Below are 18,949 nucleotides of genomic sequence, written 5' to 3'. Positions count from 1 at the left end.
TAGCGCGCTCGCTTGGCATGTGTGCGGCCCGGGTTCGATCCTCAGCACCACGTACAAAGATGTTGTGTCTGCCGAAAACTAACTAAATAAATAAATATTAAAATTAAAAAAAAAAAAAAGACTGCCTAGTCAACAAGGAAAGTAACCAATAGTAGAAGCACAGAAATATAAGATGACATGGAAAACAGCTTTTCAAATCCCACTGTACTTGGAAAAAAGGCAAAGGCTGACTTCTTTATGTGGAAACAAAACTATTTTACCTATCATTCAGTTTTCAAGTCTCACTGATCAAAGTGAAACAAGGCACTCAAAGCAGCATGAAGAACACGACGGAGCACACAATCAAAGAGGTGAGGAAATCGAGCACACTGTCTGATAACCGGATGCACACTACACTGAAAGGAGAATGGGACTCCACAGAACAGAAACAAGTTGCAGAACAGAAAGCAAATGCTTTTAGAAGGTGTGAGCTACACCTGGTCTAGCTTACCTGAACTACCTAAGCTTGAGCAGCACTTTCAAGTCAAAATCTGCAAGGAATGCAAGTCTCTCATACTCCCACAATCTCCATTCATACACAAAAACAAAGGTCAGTAAGCCAGGTGTGGTGGTGCACGCCTGTAATCCCAGCAGCTTGGGAGGTAGAGGCCGGAGGATCACAAGTGCAAGGCCAGCCTAAGCAACTTAGCAAGGCCCTAATCAACATAGTGAGACCTGTGTCAAAATAAAAAAGGACTGCGGATGTGGCTCAGTGGTAAAATGCCCCTGGATTCAATCCCCAGTACCAAAACAACAAAAGAAAGGTAAACCAGCCTCTTACATACACACATTTCTTAGAGTAACTTCTCACCTTGTTTTTTGAACTTTAATACTTAAACTCTTGGTACATTTTAATGATGTGGTTGTAATAAAATTTTAAGAGAATGAAAGCACAATTCCTATTAGGGTGACTGGTTTATTCTGATGAGACAAGACAATTATCCAAAAAAATATACTACTAATTATGGCAAACTAAAGAGTCCACCACTTACTATTACATCATTGGTTATTAAGCTAAGTAGTATTTACTGACTTCAGTGATGTTGAAACTAAAGCAAAAGTATTCCCCCCACCCACTGAACTATGAGTAGGTAGCACAACAGCACTGTATTTTATAGTTAGTTCTTCCCCCAAGTCAAATATTTGTTTATATTTAGATTATCAAGTGTTTCATATGACTCAAAATTCAGAAATTCTAAAAGAAAAGAATTCAATTACATTATTCAGGAAAAAAGAGATGGGTATGGTGGTGCACCCTATACTCCTAGCTATACAGGAGGCAGTAGAATTGCAAATTTGAGGCCAGCCAGGGCTTGAGAAACTGTGTCCCAAGCTTGAAAAATAAAGGGGAGGGAGGTGCTGGGGATGTAACTCCATGATAGAGCACCCCTGGATTCGATCCCCAGTAAGCAAAGAAGCACACAAAAACCAGCATAAGAGTTGGGCATGGTGGCACATGCCTGTAATCCCAGTGGCTTAGGAGGTTGAAGCAGGAGGATCATGAGTTCATGCCAGCCTCAGCAACTTAGCAAGGCCCTAAGAAACTCAGGCAGACCCAGTCTCTAAACTAAAATACAAAAAAGGCTGGGGATGTGGCTCAGTGGTTTAGTGCCCCCAAGTTCAATCCCCGGCCCCTGCCCTCCACCAAAAAACCCAGTGTATGTATGGCAAAGAACACTGTAAGTCAAAAGTCAGAGAAAACTGAAAAAAATATTTGCAAGCAACATTACAGACTAAGGCTACTCTCCTGAAAGACTTCTAGAAAGATACAAAGATAAATAAATCCAGTAGTCCAACAAGAGAAAGAATTCCAAGACAGTTGTGCACAGAAAGGAATCACAGATGGATTTTTTTTTTTTTTTTTTTTTTGAGACAGGGTCTCACTAAATTGCCCAGGCTGGCCTTGACCTTGCAATCCTCTTGCCTTAGCCTCCTGAACAGCTAGGCTTGAAAGTGTGAGCCACTATGCCCAGCTAGGTGGATCTTAACACAGGCAAGATGTGCAATTTCACTCAGGGTAATAAATATGCTAATTAAAATTATTGTAAGATCTTACTGTAAAACATTCTTAAGCTTAAACTTTGGCTGTCTTAAAATAACAACATAGAAAGAGCTGAGGGTATGGCTCAGTGGTTAAGTGCCCCTTGGCTCAATCCCCCACATGGAAAAAAAGCAGAAGAAAAATAAAATTCCACTGTATGCTGTCATTTTAAAGATACCCATATGTTTGAAATTGAAGAAGGGAAAAAAGACAAAACATCCAAATGATCAAACCAGCTTAAGTGACTTTATCAATATCAGACAAAAATCAATCTCAGAACCTGGACCACAACACTAAGAATAAAGAGGCGTTTCGTGGTGAGAAAGGGGTTAATTCTTCACCATGCAGCAACCCTAAATGTATGTATGCACTGAATAACATAGCTTCAAAATCCAAAGCAAAACCTGGCAAAGTGAAGGGGAGGCAAGCAAATACAAATTAAGACTGGTGATCCCAACATTCTGCCTAAGCGACGGAGCAGGAATAAGAGCAAGAAAACCATGGGGAACTGAGCACTTGAATCTGACTACAGTGCCAGCCACAGAGCCCTCTACCTGCCCTGAAAATGGCTTACCCAGGGTGAAGGCTACTGTGTGCTGAGCACCAGCACTTCTCATCCATTGGGGGTTCCCAGTGGTGTCCACAAGTGAGCAGCTGAGGCTCCCGGTGTGCAGGGACTGAACCATGCTGCTGTTGCTGCTGTTGCTGCTGCTGCTGCTGCTTACATGGCAGGGGCTGGAGCGGAACTCAGCTCTGCACTAACTCCAAAGCCAGGCAAGGTGCACAGACCCAACCACCGGCTTCACTGTCTTACTTGTGCATACTCCCCTCTGGGAAATGCCTTCCCAAAAGAAGGCATTTGTTTGTTAAAAAACAAAACATACAAACAAAAAAACACCTCTTTTAAAATGTAAATGCAGGGGTTCAGGGTAGAGGAAGGTCCTGGTGATCACTGGCACCAAAAAAAAAAAGTAAATAAAGATTAATTCTGTTAACTCTTTATAAATTACTAAAATTGTCATGTGGCTGTTTCTCTTTTTTTTTTTTAAGTCATTTTTTTTTTAAAGAGAGAGTGAGAGAACTTTCAACATTTATTTTTTAGTTTTTGGCGGATACAACATCTTTGTTTGTATGTGGTGCTGAGGATCGAACCCGGGCCGCACGCATGCCAGGCAAGCGCGTTACTGCTTGAGCCACATCCCCAGCCCCTGTAGCTGTTTCTCTATCCTAAAAGTCAATCTTACTAACAGAATAGAAATCTGGTTAGAGGCACAGGTCACGGCAGGGAACAGGTGAGGTAGTTTTGATCAACCAAGGGTATTTGGTGTGTGAGATCAAAGAAGGGAAGAAGAAGGTTAGACGCAAAAGAACAACTTCGCCCACGTCACAGCCAGGGCCCAAGTGGCAACACTGGCCCCTCAACTTAAAACCATTGTGTGCTGTGAATGAAGAAAGGAAGCTTGCATTTCAAGTATACCCAGTCGACCAGGTTTAGGAAGCACTCCAGGTCCCACTGTAAACACCAGTTTCAAAGCCTTCCCCAGCAGGACAGCCAGCGGGTGAGTCACAGTGAGAACTATGCCCAGCCACCACCCAGCCCAGAGAGAAGCCCTCTCAGGATCCCTACTCCCAACTACTATCCTCGGGGTTAGGCAGGCACTGTCTTCACTTCCTTCATTATACCCCAATGCACTGAGACCAGAGAGATCAGATCACCTACGTACCCAAGAACCCAAAGCAGTACCCAAAGCAGTGAGTGAGTCAGTGGGGGAAGAGCGGGGGTTTGAATCCAGACTTGCTCTATCCCCAAGCCTGAGTTCTACATGGCCATATCACATAAAGTTTCTTGGTTTTTTGTTTTGGTACTTGGGATTGAACCCAGGAACACTATTCACTGAGTTACATCCCAGCCCTTGTTATTTTTGAGACAGGATTTGGCTAAATTGCTGAGGCTGGTTTTGAACCTGTGATCCTCATGCCTCCAGCCTCCCAAGCCACTAGAATCACAGGTATGGCCACCATGCTGGCAACTCACTCATTACTCACTAATTACTACAATGTGTGTTTATTCCTACTTAAGTCAACCAACACACCAGGTGTGGCAATGGGCACCTCTAGCCCGTCTACTCAGGAGGCTGAGGCAGGAGGATTATTGAGCCCAGGAGCTTGGGGCTAGACTGGGCAAGAAGAGAAATGTTGTCTCAAAAACAAAATAAAAATAAAACCAAGCAAAGAGTATCAACGGAGTACCTAAATCTTTTCTATACAAAGTAACCCTGTAAAAGCAAAACCCTCACTTAAAAGTTTATTTCAAGAATAGTTTTGAAAGAATGTAGACAGCCTGGAATGTCACTGTTAAAAAAGAGCATAACCAGTAGTAAAGTTGGTCAACAGCACTTCTAGTCTAGTGAAAAGATATCTTATATGGTTTTGTTGTTTTGTGGTGCTGGGGATCAAACCCAGGGCCTTGTGCATGTGAGGCAAGCACTCTACCACCTGAGCTAAATTCCACACAGAAATTATATCCATTAACAACTAAAATCTTAAAAAAAAAAAATGTACTTAGGCTGGGCATGATGGTACATGCCTGTAATCCCAGCAGCTCAGGAGAATCACAGGTTTGAGGCCAGACTCAGCAATTTAGTGAGGCCCTAATAAACAATTTAGCAAAACACTGTCTCAAGATGAAAAATAAAAAGAAGGCTGGGGATTTGGTTCAGTGGTAAAGTGCCCCTGGGCTCGATTCCTGGTTAAATAATAAATAAAAATGTGCTTTAAACTCCACACATTTCTGGGATCTTGTACAGAAAGAGGAAAACTCAGAAGAATATTATAGTTGCTCTGAATATTGTTATATGACATGGACAAAAAGGTCTGTAGTATAACAAAGTTTATGAGTGACAGGACTATCATTTGTTAGTCACAGTGAGCACCTTTCAGTCATATGAATTCATGCTAATGAAAGGACTCTTGTGGGCCCCTAAACAGCTTCAGGATGAGGGGAAAAGGGCTAGAGATCTCACTTTTTTATTAGTGCCTTATCGGTCGTTCACGTAATAGTGGGGTTCATTCTAACATATTCATAAATGCATAAAACATACTCTGCTCCATTTCTTTTTTTAAATATATTTTTTTTTTAGTTCTCGGCGGACACAACATCTTTGTTTGTATGTGGTGCTGAGGATCAAACCCGGGTCGCACGCATGCCAGGCAAACGCGCTACCGCTTAAGCCACATCCCCAACCCCACTCTGCTCCATTTCAACCCCTACTATTTAACCTCTCCCTCCCGTCCTTCCTCTCCCCACTCCTCCCTATCCTTTATTGGGCTTCCATTGATTTTGTAGAATTAGTGCACTGTAGTTACATATAAAATCAGAATGCACTGTGACGTATTCATACATGCACACAGCATAATCTGTCGATTTCAACCCCTTGTTCTTCCCCTTTCCTTCCCTCCTCCCTCCCACTGTCCTCCCTCCTGTTTCACGAGATCCCCTTTTTTCTCTCCAGCTTCCACATATGAGAGAAAACATGCGGCCCTTGGCGTTCAGGAATCTCTTGTTTCACTTAGGCCAACGTTCTCTAGTTCCATCCATTTACCAGCTAATGCCATGATTTCATTTACTTTAGGCTGAGTAAAACTCCATTGGGTATATATACATTTTCTTTATCTATTCATCTGTTGATGGACATCGAGCTGGTTCTATAGCTTGGCTACCGTGAACTGTGCTACTCTAAATACTGTGACTGTACCAATAGGGCATGCTGATTTAATGGTGGAACAGCTGGGTCATATGGTGGATCCACTCCTGGCTTTTTTTAAAAAAAATATTTATTTTTTTAGCTTTAGGTGGACACAATATCTTTATTTTATTTTTATGTGGTGCTGAGGTTCGAACCCAGTGCCTCATGCATGCCAGGCGAGCATGCTACTACTTGAACCATATCCCCAGCCCCATCCACTCCCCTGGCTTTTTGAGGAACCTCCCGAGTAGCTTTCCAAAGTAGTTGTGCTAATTTGCAGTCCCCTTAAAGGTGTACAAGTGTAACATCCCTCCCAATCCTTGGAGCTAGAGACTTTAAATCACCAATGGTCAATTAACAAGCCAATCGAGCTACGTCTATAAAAACCCTTATAAACAAGGCAAGATGCAGTGACACACACCTGTATTCCCAAAACTCAGGAAGCTGAGCCAGGAGGATCACAAGTTCAAGGCCAGTCGAGCAAGACCAGGTCTTAAAAAACAATTTTTTTTTTTTTTAAGATTTGGGGATAGAGTGCCTAGCATGTGCAAAGCCCTGGGTTCAATCCCCAGTATCTCAAAAAAGAAAAGGTGCCTTAAATGACAAAATTCAGGCAGATTCCAGGCTGGTGAACACACCAATGTGCAAGGAAAATGGTACGCCTGGAATAGAGACCCTGCCATGACCTTGCCCTATGCAAATCTTCCTTTGGTGGTTTCTGAGTTGTATCCTTTATACTAAACTGGCAAACAGAAGTGTTTTCCCAAGATTCGTGAGTCATTGTAACAAACAATCAAATCTGAGGAAGAAGGCTGTAGGGACCACTCTCTGTCTCCTATCTGTTAGGTGAGAAATACAGGTACAACCCTCACCAGGTGGATACTGGTGCTAAAGTGGGGCAGTCTTGTGAGACTGACCCTTAATCTGTGGAGTCCATGCTAATTCTGGGTAGTTAGTTCAAAGAACAGGATCAAACTGTCGGATACCAACTGATGTCAGAGAATTAAAGATACCACATATTTGGTGTCAGAAAGAAACAAAAAAACAACAAAAAACCTATTAGTCCTACCTAGGCAATGAAGATTTATGTTCCAAATACAACTGTCCCTCCAGAGGCACAGATCCTTAATCCTCAGAGAGAAAGCAGTTGGGGGCAGTGATGACTGAAGTAGATGCCCACCGACTTCTTTCTCTTGTAGTTATTCCTTAAACAATACAGTAACGACCATTTTCAAGTTACTTACATTCTGTTAGGTTTTATAAATAAGCTAGAGATGATGTACATATACAGGAGGATATTCCTAGGTTACATGCAAACACCATGCCATTCTATCTAAGGTCCTTGAACACAGGCAGGTTGGGGTACACCCAAGAGGGTGTGGAATCCAGCCCCTGGGTGCCAAGGAAGAAGTGGACATTTTATGTCATATGTTATAAAAGGTGGTTTTACAAGATAAATAACACTCAGAATAAAAAAGGAAAATGCAATCAAGCAGAGTTACTGAAGACAGAACTGAAAACAATAAAGAATTAAACTGGTTCCAAATTCAGCGCTGGGACTCACGAGCTGCCTGGGTTTCATCAGCCTCAAGGCCCTGGTCCTGAGAGCAGCCACCCTGAGAGGGCACTGTGACTCCCTCCCTCCCTGTAGGAAGGTCGCAGCTCTGTTCCTTTTAAGTTTCATTCTGAAATAATCTCAATGCCTATGTGCACTATTTTTTCCAAACCCTTTCAGACTAGATTTCCATAAAACATGATCTTTATCTCTTAGGAGCATATTTCCTAACAAGAATATTCTTCACTACAGTATACTTACTACTGTCATAACTATACTGTAGTTAAGAATATTAACTACATAACTACAGCATAATTATCAAATTCAGGGAAAAGTCACATTCATTTAAAATCCATGCTCCAGGTTTGTTGACTGTTCTGAAAACAAGTCTTGGGCTTTTTTCTCTCTGACATAGGATCCAATTCAAAGACACAGGTTGCACTTGGTGCTTATGCCTGAAGATGTTCCTTGGAAAAGTTCCCCAACTTTCTTATCAGTTTTTTTTTTAAGATGGACACAATACTTTTATTTATTTATTTTTATGTGGTGCTGAGGATTGAACCCAGTACCTCACAAGAGTGAGGCAAGCGCTTTACCACTGAGCCACAACTCCAGCCCCTTCTTTTCAGTTTTTTATAATGTGACATTTTTTAAGAGGACAGGCCAGTTATTTCATCAAATGCCCTCGACATCTCTCTGCTGCTTCTCCACAGCTGTGATCAGGTTACAGATTTATAGCTTGTGTATTTTGTAAGGGTTGTGCTGGTCTTGAGTGTCCACCTGGAGGCACATGAGGCCCATCCTCCCCAGTTTCATAGTCACTGCTTCTCTATTTGGAATTAATGAACACCTGGTGAGGAGTTCATCTGAGACCATGCTCCAAAACTCCTCTTCAGCAAACCCCCGCACCCTCGGACAGCACCTCTGAGGACATTCACCTAGACCGCGCTTCCGATGACTTTCCTGTGCAGCTACTTTTCTACTTTATTTGTGGAACAGACTTGCAGGTTATTAACTTATTCACTGAATTTGCTCTGTTTCTTGTCCTGAATTATTTTGATGCTCAAACTATACCAGGTCTGGCCAGTGGGCAGTAAGCATGCTTTCAAGCTAACTTTTGACGGGTTCCCAAAGTTCTTCCCAGATCCAGCTCCAGGTGAGTCATTTCTCCAAGAAGCCCTGGCACACCCTACTGAAAAACAGCATTTAGAATCTAAGGTCTCAGTGGATAGACTGATATTTCAATTTTTTTAAAAAGAAAAGATATTCCTCCTACAGCATTGTCTTTAGATCAGGCCTTCTGAATTCTGCTCAGGGACTACATTCATGTGAGCTCAAAAAAAAAAAAAAAAAAAAAAGGGCATCTGAAACTTCTCAGCAAGCACCCTGACACGGCAGCCTATCTGACTCCTGCACAAGCTTAGTTCACGTACCAGATACTGGGGATTGACCAGCCACGAGTAGACTGTGCCTTGAGGGCCACTTTCTCTGAAGGGGGCTCAACTCTGACAAGATATTAAAATACTCTTCAAATTCCTCAGAAGGGTATTTGTGCTCTGTCTACAAGCAAACTCTGAGGGCAGGAATGTTGATTTCTAGTCCTGACTCAGTAAGCTGAAGTTGCACTTGGCTTAGGCTATCCCTCCCCACACACACAGACAGACAACCCATCAGGCTAAAACAGGAAGCTCACCTATCAAACTAGCGTAATCTGTGAAACAAGGACCCAAGAGCATCCTATGTTTTTCTTCTTGCTAAGGCTAAACCCAGAGGTGTGCTACCACTGAGTCACATCCCCGGCAGCCCCCAACCCTTGTAGGAGACAGGCTAACATCCAGCTTGCAATTCTCCTGTCTTGGCTGGGATTACAGGTGTGCACCACCATGCCTACCAGTGTTCTTTTTACTAACAAAGAATTTACCATCAGAAAATACTACATACAAAAACAAAGCAGAAAAAATGATGAGCTAAAAATCTGAAGTACAAATCTAACATACAAAAAGAAAAGAAAAAAGAAAGAAACTCCCAGCCTGTAAGTAGCAGTGCTTTCCTAGAGAGGCTAGAAAGGCATGGACGTAAACTGACAGGTAAAGAGCTAGCCCAGAGGATTCCCAGCCATCACTCCCTGATAGTCAAGAAATCTGTTAACACTGCCACTAGGGTTACAGATTACCTTCATGATAATGAAATAAGACAAGACTAAGCATATTAAAGAAGGAACATGGATCAGGCATGGTGGTCCATGTCTGCAATCCTAGCAACTCAGGAGGCTGAGGCAGGATGATCACAAGTTCAAAGAAAACCTCAGCAACTTAGTGAGGCCCTAAGCAACTTAGCAAGACCCTCTACCAAAAATAAAAAGGCAGGGCTAGGGATAGAGCTCAGTTGGTACAGTGCTTACCTCACATGCACAAGGCTCTGGGTTCAATCCCCAGAACCACCAAAAAATAAAAATAATAAATAAAAAGGGCTGGATTTGTGGCTTAGTGCTTAAATGTCTCTGGTTCAATCACTGGTGAAAAAAATGGATGGTGGGGAGGAACGGAGGAAGGAAGGAAGACAGGCAAAATGGACAGGATTCCCTGTAGCAGATGTGTGCCAATGGCCAGAACTGCCATCACAACCCCCCATGTAACAAGACAGGAGCACTCCTGCTGATGAATACATTCAGCGCTGCAGAAACCCTCCCCTTTATAAACAAAGACAGAAAACGTTCTTAGAATAAAGAAGAAAGAGACTAAAGCTATTCACATACAAGCTTCCTGGAATCATTTCTCTCAGAAGTACAGGCTCTGTGCTGAATCACGAATCTTTTTTCCATAGAACAATTCACTGTGTTCAGAGGCTTTCCTTTTTTAATTTTAAAAAAAAAAAAGGGCTGGGATTGTGGCTCAGTGGTAGAGCACTCACCTAGCATGTGCGAGGCCATGGGTTTGATCCTCAGAACCACATAAAAATAAATAAAGATATTGTATCCAACTAGAACTAAAAATAAATAAATAAATAAATATTTAAAGAGTGTGTATGTATATATTGGCATTGAGGAGTGAACCCAGCAGCTTAACCACTGAGCCATATCTTTATATATTTTATTCTGAGACAGGGTCTTGCTAAGTTGCTCAGGGCCTCTCTAAATGACTGAGGCTGGCTTTGAACTTGCAATGCTCCCACCTCAACCTCCAAAGGTGCTGGGATTACAGGCATGCACCACTGTGCCCTTTGTTCACAGGCTTTTAGGGCATGAGTTTTTTTTTTTAAAAACCTCCAAGGAGAATCAGGAGAAATGTTTGACTATTATGTACTAAAGTAAAAGGAATCTCATTTAATGTATATACGCTTATGTGTATGTTTAAAATTTTTTGTTTGTATATGTGTGAATGAACAGACTGGGTTTCTAAGACACATACATGTTTGAGGTAAAGGGATATGATGGGAAAAACTTGAACCAGGAGTTAGGATATCTAAGTTTTGATATACCAATTCATTATACAACCTTGTTCAATTAGTCTTCAGGGACTTTCATAATGCCATTTGTTAAAAAGAGGCAGTTTGAGCAAATGATTTTATGACTTTTTTTCACTATTTTGTCTGTTGTAATTAATACATGCCATTTCACTATATGTCATAAAGTTAACAAGACTTTCCCACAGCAGGAAACAGAACTTAAGTTAAAAAGGAGGGAATGGCTTTGGTTGATGCCCTTGATCTTCTTAACACTAGATTATTCCAAAAGAAAAACAACCTGCATTTTAAAATAGCTAACACATATTGGAGACTTAGTGTGTCAGGCTCTGTGCTAAGCTCTTACACATCGACTCACTTAATCCTCATCACATGCTCTGATGCTCTGATAAGTATTATTTGTCCCTCAGCACAGTTAGGGCTCAGAGCGATTAGTCTGCCTAAGGTCACACAGCTAGAACTTGGCAAAGCCAGACGAACACCAAGAGTGACTCCAAAGCCCACGCTTTTAACCACCCGACTACACCTTCTGCAAATAAATAAATAAGCCATGACCAGACGCACTCTTACTAACCTGTAGCAGGTACTGATTATTACCCTTCTTACCAACTAGAGAGAAAATTGCTACAACTGGCAGCCAACCAGGAAACAACTCCATGTTAATCATGTGAACAAAAAGATTAAAGGTGCACATTTCTTTGTGGGTATTTATTGCTGTCTGAGACAGGACCTGCTGTTGCAGAGACCTTGAACTTGCGTCCACCTGCCTCAGCCTCAGCAAGATCTGCATTTCTGGCTACAGGCCACCTTTCCCTTTGATAAAGAAAGCAGCAACACCCCTCACATCTGGAAGGCCAGCAAAGGCCCTAGGGGTGCTATTCTTTCAACACCCTACCTGTAGGAAGACCAAGTACTCGGGGTGGCACTGGGGAACCAAGAAGGAGTGCTGAGAGAACAACTCTTCTGCAAGCCTCAGTGCTGATTCCTGGTCTCTCACCATTTCAAATGTACTGGGACCTTGATCACTCACATCCAGGGTTCAAGACTGGGCCCTAGCAACAGACTCTCCTGTTTCACACTAGGCCACTTCAACTAGTCTACTCCCTGGCAAAACAAATGTGACTTTAGTAACATCCTCCTGTTGGTTAGACAGCGTAAGAAGTAGGATAGGCCGGGGCAGTGATGCACACGTGTAATCCCAGTAGCTCGGAAGGCTGAGGCAGGAGGATCTCGAGTTCAAAGCCAGCCTCATCAACTTACTGAGATCTTGTCTCTAAATAAAAAATAAAAAGGGCTAGGGATGTGGCTCAATGGTTACATACCCATGGGCTTAATCCCTAGTGTCAAAAAGGAAATAAAGTAAGATGAATACAGATATCTATACATAAATCAATACACGAGAAAACACCTGACATGCATTACTTTCATGCACCCTAAGGGCCGAAAGTGAGCCTTTTCCTATTTGTTCCTCATGTCTTTCCTTGAGATATAAGCTATCCCTCAGAGAAACTCTTGGAGACAGCCTCTCACCAAGGCATGATATCAAGGAAAACAAACAAGGATCCAACAAATAAAGACACAGAAAGTGTAACTACTTAAGAGACGTCCCCTGAAGGGAGAGGGTTTTACAAACAGAACTCCACATTTCAACCCCTGTTCTCCTGCGGCATAAAGAAGTGTCTCTGAACACTGCGTCCTCTGGGCAGAGAAAGGACTACTTTCACATACAGTCTGACCCTCAAATGTAACTTTGGTTTCAAATCTGGGCTCAGATTCTCAAAAGCTTATAAAAAACAGAAAGCTGAGCCCATACACATCACAGATCCACTCTGCATCTCCCTCAGATACAGAAGAAAGAAAGCATCAGAAAATTACCCTTTTTTGATCCAACTCTGGAAGAAGCACTGAAGAATTTCTTCACTGTGGTAACCTTGCGGGTCTTCTCATTGGTCTTCTTCTCTTCAAATTTGGAAAACGTGAGGGACGGGGCCCCCTGGCTGCTCTGACTGCTCGCAAAGGCCTCTTCCTCCTCCCGCTGGAGTCTGAAATTCAAGAGAGGGTTACGGATGTTGTATTCTCCAATTTTCCTCATATCTGTAGGTCATCACTCAACTAATCAAGGAGGATCCAGACACTTTGTAACACAGGCTATACACACAGTCCTTCTGAGGTCTCTGATGGAAGGCTACAGCACAAAACTGTTCTATACACGTCTACAAACTCCAGATGGGACCTCCTCTCTGGGTGGTGTTCATTCAGCAACTGCATTAGGGTCCCGTGAAACAAAGCCTGGTCCTTTCCCCTAATGAGTTCAAGACTGGAACAGAGGAAGAAATAAGTGCATCACTGCCATGGAATGGGACGCTTCCTAAACTAGAGCGAAGCCACAAGGGCCACAAGAACCCAGGACAGGACAACTAAAGACACTGCAGGCATCTGAGGAGGCTAAACCATGGGACATTTGGGGCAGGTTCTGAAGGATGAGCGGAGGCCATGGAGGACACTCGGAGAGGCCCATGTGGCTTGTTTCAGAGTGAGTTCAGAAGGCTATTTTCTGGGTTCATTATGTGGCAGAGAACCGAGAAAGACTATAAACCCAAAAGTTATTATCAGTTATTATCAGAAAGAACTGCAGGTACCCCAGTTTAACTTGAGAGGTAGAGAAATTAGAGACAGAGACAATATATTAAGATGGTATTACAGCAGGCCATGGTGCTGCATGTCTATAATATCAGCAACCTGGGAGGCTCAGGCAGGAGAAGCAGGAGGATCACAAGTTTGAGGCCAGTCTGCCAACTTAGCAAGACCCTGTCTCATAATAAAAATAAAGAGAGCTAGGCCTGTAGCTCAGTGGTAAAGTGCCCCTGGATTCAGTCCCAAGTGAGGCCTCTTCCTCAAAAAAGCCAGATGTGGTGGCAACACATCTAGAATCGCAGTTACTCAGGAGGCAAGAGGGTCACAAGTTTGAGGCCATGTTGGGCGAGAGCCCGTCTCAAAAAAAATTATGAATATGTCAAAAGGAACCCATAAAAACATTAGAAAAAAACATATTACAAAGGTTTAAGTGAAAGAAAATAAAGGTCTGGAAAATAGGAGTTCAAAAGATAAAATTTGAAAAAGACTTTTCTGGGCTAGAGCATATAGAACCTGTTCAAGCGCCTGCAGGCGGCAAGGGCAGCCCAGGAGAGGTCAAGGAGGACTTTCGAGCTGCCTGGATAAGGATCCACCCAGGAAGGTCAGGAGGAGCTAGAGAGGGAAGAGAAGGGCAACAGCTCTGGCGAGGGGTCAGCTGCATCTGAAGACCTCTGTGCTGCAGGACAGTGGTTCTCAGTGTAGGTCCCCAGACAGCGGTGTCAGTGTCACCAGGACCCTGGAGACTGGCACTTTCCAGTGCCCTCCTCCTGTCATCAGTCTCCAGAGGGGTCTGGCCAGCACTGCCTCCTCCAGCCCTCTCGAAGACCCTGACGCCAGTGTAAGTCTGGGGAATATAGCTCAGGAAATCTCAAGCCAGGTCACAACTGCGTGCAGTCAAGAAACAGAAATGGCAGTCACAGGTGGAAGGTGTCCTAGGACAGAAGAGGAACTCGTCTTTTTCTGAGACAGAAGCCAACTTAAAGACATTAGTATGTTTTGAGGTAGAAAGGAGGAAATCTGGGGAGATTCATGCCCAGTGACCTCTACTTTCCCTTTGAAATGGGATCAGATCCCAAGAGCCCCAGTTCAGCAGGAAGCCCAAGGTGACCATGAATGTTCTGCATCTCTGCTTTTTCTCTGACCACAGCCACTGGGAGCAGGAGGTGCTGTATTCTTCTTATTCACCAGAAGCCGATGTCGCAGCTGCTTAACAAGACTGGTTGTCAAGTGACAAACTGATAGTAATGGCTGTCAGTTTGGTTGGACCTTCTTCCGTGGAGACGGTTTTACAGTTTCCAGGATGCTCTGGCATGGGATTAACATCCTTTAAGCCTTTTTATCTTTTTCTTTTTGGGTACTAGGGATTTAACCCAGAGGTGCTTAAGCACTGAGCCATAACCCAGTTCTTTTTTGAGACAGGGTCTCACTGACTTGCTCAGGCCCTCACTAAGTTGATGAGCCTGGCCTCGAACTTGCAGTCCTCCTGCCTCAGCCTCCTGAACCATTGGGATTATAGGTGTGCTAAAGTTTTTTCTTCCTTTTTTTGGAGACAGGGTCTGGCTACATTGCCCAGGTTGATGCCTACCCTGGATCCTGAGCAGTGGATTGCAGGCCTGGGCCGCTGTGCCTGCTCAATGACAGCTCACTAGCTATTCCACCTTTTATCTTTCACCATCACCATATTTCTAGACAATACCAACTACCTGAGACTAACAAACCCCACCTAAGGAAAAGCCTGATTCCCACAAGGCAAGGCCCAGGTGCACACATTGAGAAGTCTGCTGCCACGCCACACTGGATGCACCAGAAGAGGGAGGGAAGGATGCTCAAGGCATGTCCTGTGTGAGGGTGTCCAGGTGAGAACCATGCCCCCAAGACAAAACAGTCACAAGTGAACACCAACATAAAGTGTGTTCAACATCAGCTGAGAAAAAGAAGGGAAAAGTACCCTTTCTCCCACCATCATGCTGACTTGCTGACATAGCTCAAAACAAGAGAGAAATGCTATCTGGACAATGACAGGACTTGGTACCCACTTCTGTCCCCATTAACCCACCCCGGGTGGCATCCTACCGTTCAGCCAGCTCCCAATCCTCCTGGATCTGCTTTTGCCGGGCTCGGTGGTACTCCTCCCTCCAGCACTTGGAGCAGAAGCCCTGCCAGGCAGGGTTGCCGTAATAGCCACATCCCTTCTTGCACAGGAGTTCCGACTGGTCCACATGAATTCCTCGGCGTTCCGACTTGAGGCTCATCTTCCTGCCAATCATGGAACAAATGAGAAAGTGTAAAGAGGAATTCACGGTCATCCTATAACTAAAAGCATTTATGAATGTGGGTGAGTCCATGATCTTTAAGCTACATGGGAAGGAAGAAGGGAAGGAGGGAAAAGAGGAAAGGAAGAAAGGGATTGGGGAAAAAAGAAAAGTTAAATACAGCAAATTCCCAAACATATGATCTCATTCCCCGCCCAAAGTATAAACAACACTTTAGGACTAGATTAAAGACCTAAACCTAAGACCAGAAACTATAGAACTCCTGGAAGAAAATACAGGGAAATCCACCTGAAACTGGACGTGGTAATGCTTTCTTACACTAGACACCAAAAGCAAAACAGACAAGAGAGACTGTGTCCAAAACTTTTGGCTGGGTAGTGTAATTCCAGCAGCTCAGGAAGCTGAGGCAGGTGATCGCCAAGTTCGAGGCCAGCCTCAGTGACCTAGCAAGGCCCTAAGCAACTTAGTGAGACCCTGTCTCAAAATAAAACATTAAAAAAGGACTGGTGATGTGGCTCAGTGGTTAAGCACCTCTGGAGTGAAGCCTCATTATCAGAACAAAAAAAAGTTGGGGGGACTTCTGCACGCCAAAGAAAACTATAAACAAATAAAAAGGTAACTTAGAGCTGGGAGGAGGAGAGGTCTGCAAGGCAGGGATTAAGGATTAAGCTGTCTCCCACGCTCCATAACCAACTAAACACCAGATCTTAAAATGGGCAAAGGAGTCAAATAAAAAGTTCTCCAAAGACAGAAATGGTCCAACAAACCTAAGTTACCATCACTAAGCATTGGTGACACCTCACACCTCACCTTTTAGGACAAACACCCTCAACAGCCCTCAGGAGACCAGTGTGGTGAGAACGTGGAGAAATGGCATGCGTGTGCACTGCTGGGGGATTCCAAGTGCAAGGCCTCTGCAGAAAACAGCGGGTCCTTCCTCAGAACACGGAGGCCAGGCTGGGCGCAGGGGCAAGCACCTGAGCCCAGCTACTTGGCAGGCTGCGGGAGGAGGACACCTGCGCCCGGGTGGTTGTGGCCAGGCTGGGCCACACAGCAAGACCCAGCTCTGAAGACCACTAGGCAGCTCAGCAATCCCGCTCCCAGGCTATCTGGAAGGACTAGAAGACAGACCCCAGGAGCTTCAGGGGGCTCACGCCCACAGCAGTCAGGAGCAGCAGCACCTGGGGGACACCAGGTGACAGAACACACAGGGCAGCACCACGCAGCCCAGGAGGAGACCTCGCCCTATGCCAGAGCTGGGCGAACCTGGAGGGTGTAGTGCTAAATCAAGTGACCGGTACAAAGGCCACCTACATACGTGAGGTCTCAGAGAGCGCAGCGGTGGCTGCAGGCTGGGAGGTGGCAAGGCAAGGCGGGCACTCAGTCCTGCTGCAGGAAGGGTTCAGAGACCTGCATCATGGGGTGCGCGCGTGGCGTGAGCCACATTGCAGGCGGAAACCCAGTGAGAGGGAATCTCACTGTTCTTCACAAGAAAAACCCACTGCAAATAATATTTTAAAGGAAAGAACTGATAGATCAACGTCAGCTGCTAATGAAAGAAACTTGTATGCTTCCCTCTGAGGGACAAAGCACAGTCTCCCCCTGCCCCGCACCTACTGATAGCACCCTTGGCACAGCATGCCACCCAGCGCAGGACAACCTCCTGTCACTCCTCAGCATGAACGCTGCCTGGCTGAAGTCGCCCAGCACGCCAGAGAAGAGCGTGAGTTAAAAAGAAGGCAGCCACGGGTGAGCACTAGAGCCCACTCTGGCCACCTCTCACCACATGCCCAGGATGGTGGCAGCAGTTTCTCACTGAGCCTCACAAAAACCAAGGTAGGCATTTATCGCCATGTTATCAGCTGAGAGACTGAGGCTATGAGAAATTTTCAGAAGTACACAGATGCTACCAACAATAAGCAGGAGGGAAGATTCAGACCCAGATAAGATTCCAAATTCCTGTGCTATACCGTACGTTTGTCCAAACTCGCGTCCCTAAGTTGCTGAGGCAGTCTTTGAAATCACAATCCTCCTGCCTCAGCCTCCCTAGTAGCTGGGATTACAGGCGTGTGCCATGTGCCTGGCTACTATTTCCCAATAGTAGGTTATAACATAACCTACATAACACATAGCACTCTCCTTTGGGAATCAACTGGATCTTACCAATGCTGTTTTATTGATTCATTTTATCAGTCCCTATTTTTTTCTTGCTGTTACCATGCGAGCAGTATCGGGGGGTGAGCAGGGACCACTGAAGAATTCCTAAAGATGGGGGCTATTTTTCTTCCTCAGACACACAGGAAGAAATAAAACTGATCTTCAGAAAGAAGGAGAAATAGTTGTAGAAAACCTACTTGTGTCATGTACTTAAAAAACAAAAAACGAAGGAAACAGCATTCCCATTTTGAAGTTGAGGAAACAAAGCTTATGGGGTCAGGTGCTCATCTAGGATCACTCGTGCTGGGGTTATAATTTGAAATCTGAAGTTCCAAACGCAGTGCTTTTCCCCAACCACACCATGTTCTGACTTGTTTGTGCGGAGCCTCACACTTGCATGGTGCCATCGAGACCCTGTGGCCGTCCCTTTCCCTGCACTAACAGGTGCAAGTGGAGCTCCAGAGCCCAGCTCCACCAGCGCTCCGGCTCCCTCACCTCGCACCGACCCTGCACACAGCAGAGTCGCCTGCTGGCCCTGACCCTGCTCTCCCAAGCTCAAGGTCACAGGCAGGCAGAAAAGACCCTGAGGTCACTTCGACCTCAGGAGAACAGCACTTGGGGGCTGAGGCAGACCTTGAAGAGCCTGAACTGAACCCTGGCAGGTCTTGGAAAGGTGACGTAAGTGACAGGACATCCTGACAGGAAGGACATCTTTCACATAGAGCTCAGAGACAGGAAAGCCAAGTGGAACACGAGTGATGTGGCCTAAGCAGGAGGTGAACAGAAGGTCAGCAGTGCAGCCGGACTGCAGGCTTCCAAACCCAGGCTGAAGAGCCTGGACCTACTGTCTCCTGCAAAGAGGAAAGCATGAGGATCGCTCTATTTTAAGACATGAACCTCAAGAGACAGATGCTGAAACATAAATCTTGAATGTCTCCAAGGGCCCATGTGCCTGTGGCACTACTGGGAGGTGGCAAAACCTTCAGATGGTAGAGAGTGGGGGAAGGACTGAGGTCATTAGGAGTGTGCCTTTGAAGTGTGC

The 18,949-nt window shown here is 44.7% G+C and overlaps 1 protein-coding gene across 4 annotated transcripts in view; it reads right to left on the bottom strand.

Moving 5' to 3' along the window:
* Positions 1-18,949, bottom strand: part of Rabgef1 (RAB guanine nucleotide exchange factor 1) — a 58,385-nt gene that overhangs the window by 18,262 nt on the left and 21,174 nt on the right. For all 4 annotated transcript variants that reach the window (XM_077106130.1, XM_077106132.1, XM_077106131.1 and 1 more), the window contains exons 2-3: positions 15,551-15,733; positions 12,719-12,885 (exon numbers count right to left, since the gene is read on the bottom strand). In XM_077106130.1, the coding sequence (XP_076962245.1) occupies positions 12,719-12,885; positions 15,551-15,729 (346 nt within the window). In that variant the 5' untranslated portion in view covers positions 15,730-15,733. The remainder of the gene's footprint in view (positions 1-12,718; positions 12,886-15,550; positions 15,734-18,949) is intronic.

Source organism: Callospermophilus lateralis, chromosome 19 (assembly GCF_048772815.1).
Source record: "Callospermophilus lateralis isolate mCalLat2 chromosome 19, mCalLat2.hap1, whole genome shotgun sequence".
NCBI lineage: Eukaryota > Metazoa > Chordata > Mammalia > Rodentia > Sciuridae > Callospermophilus > Callospermophilus lateralis.
This window is presented reverse-complemented; position numbering and strand designations above follow the sequence as displayed.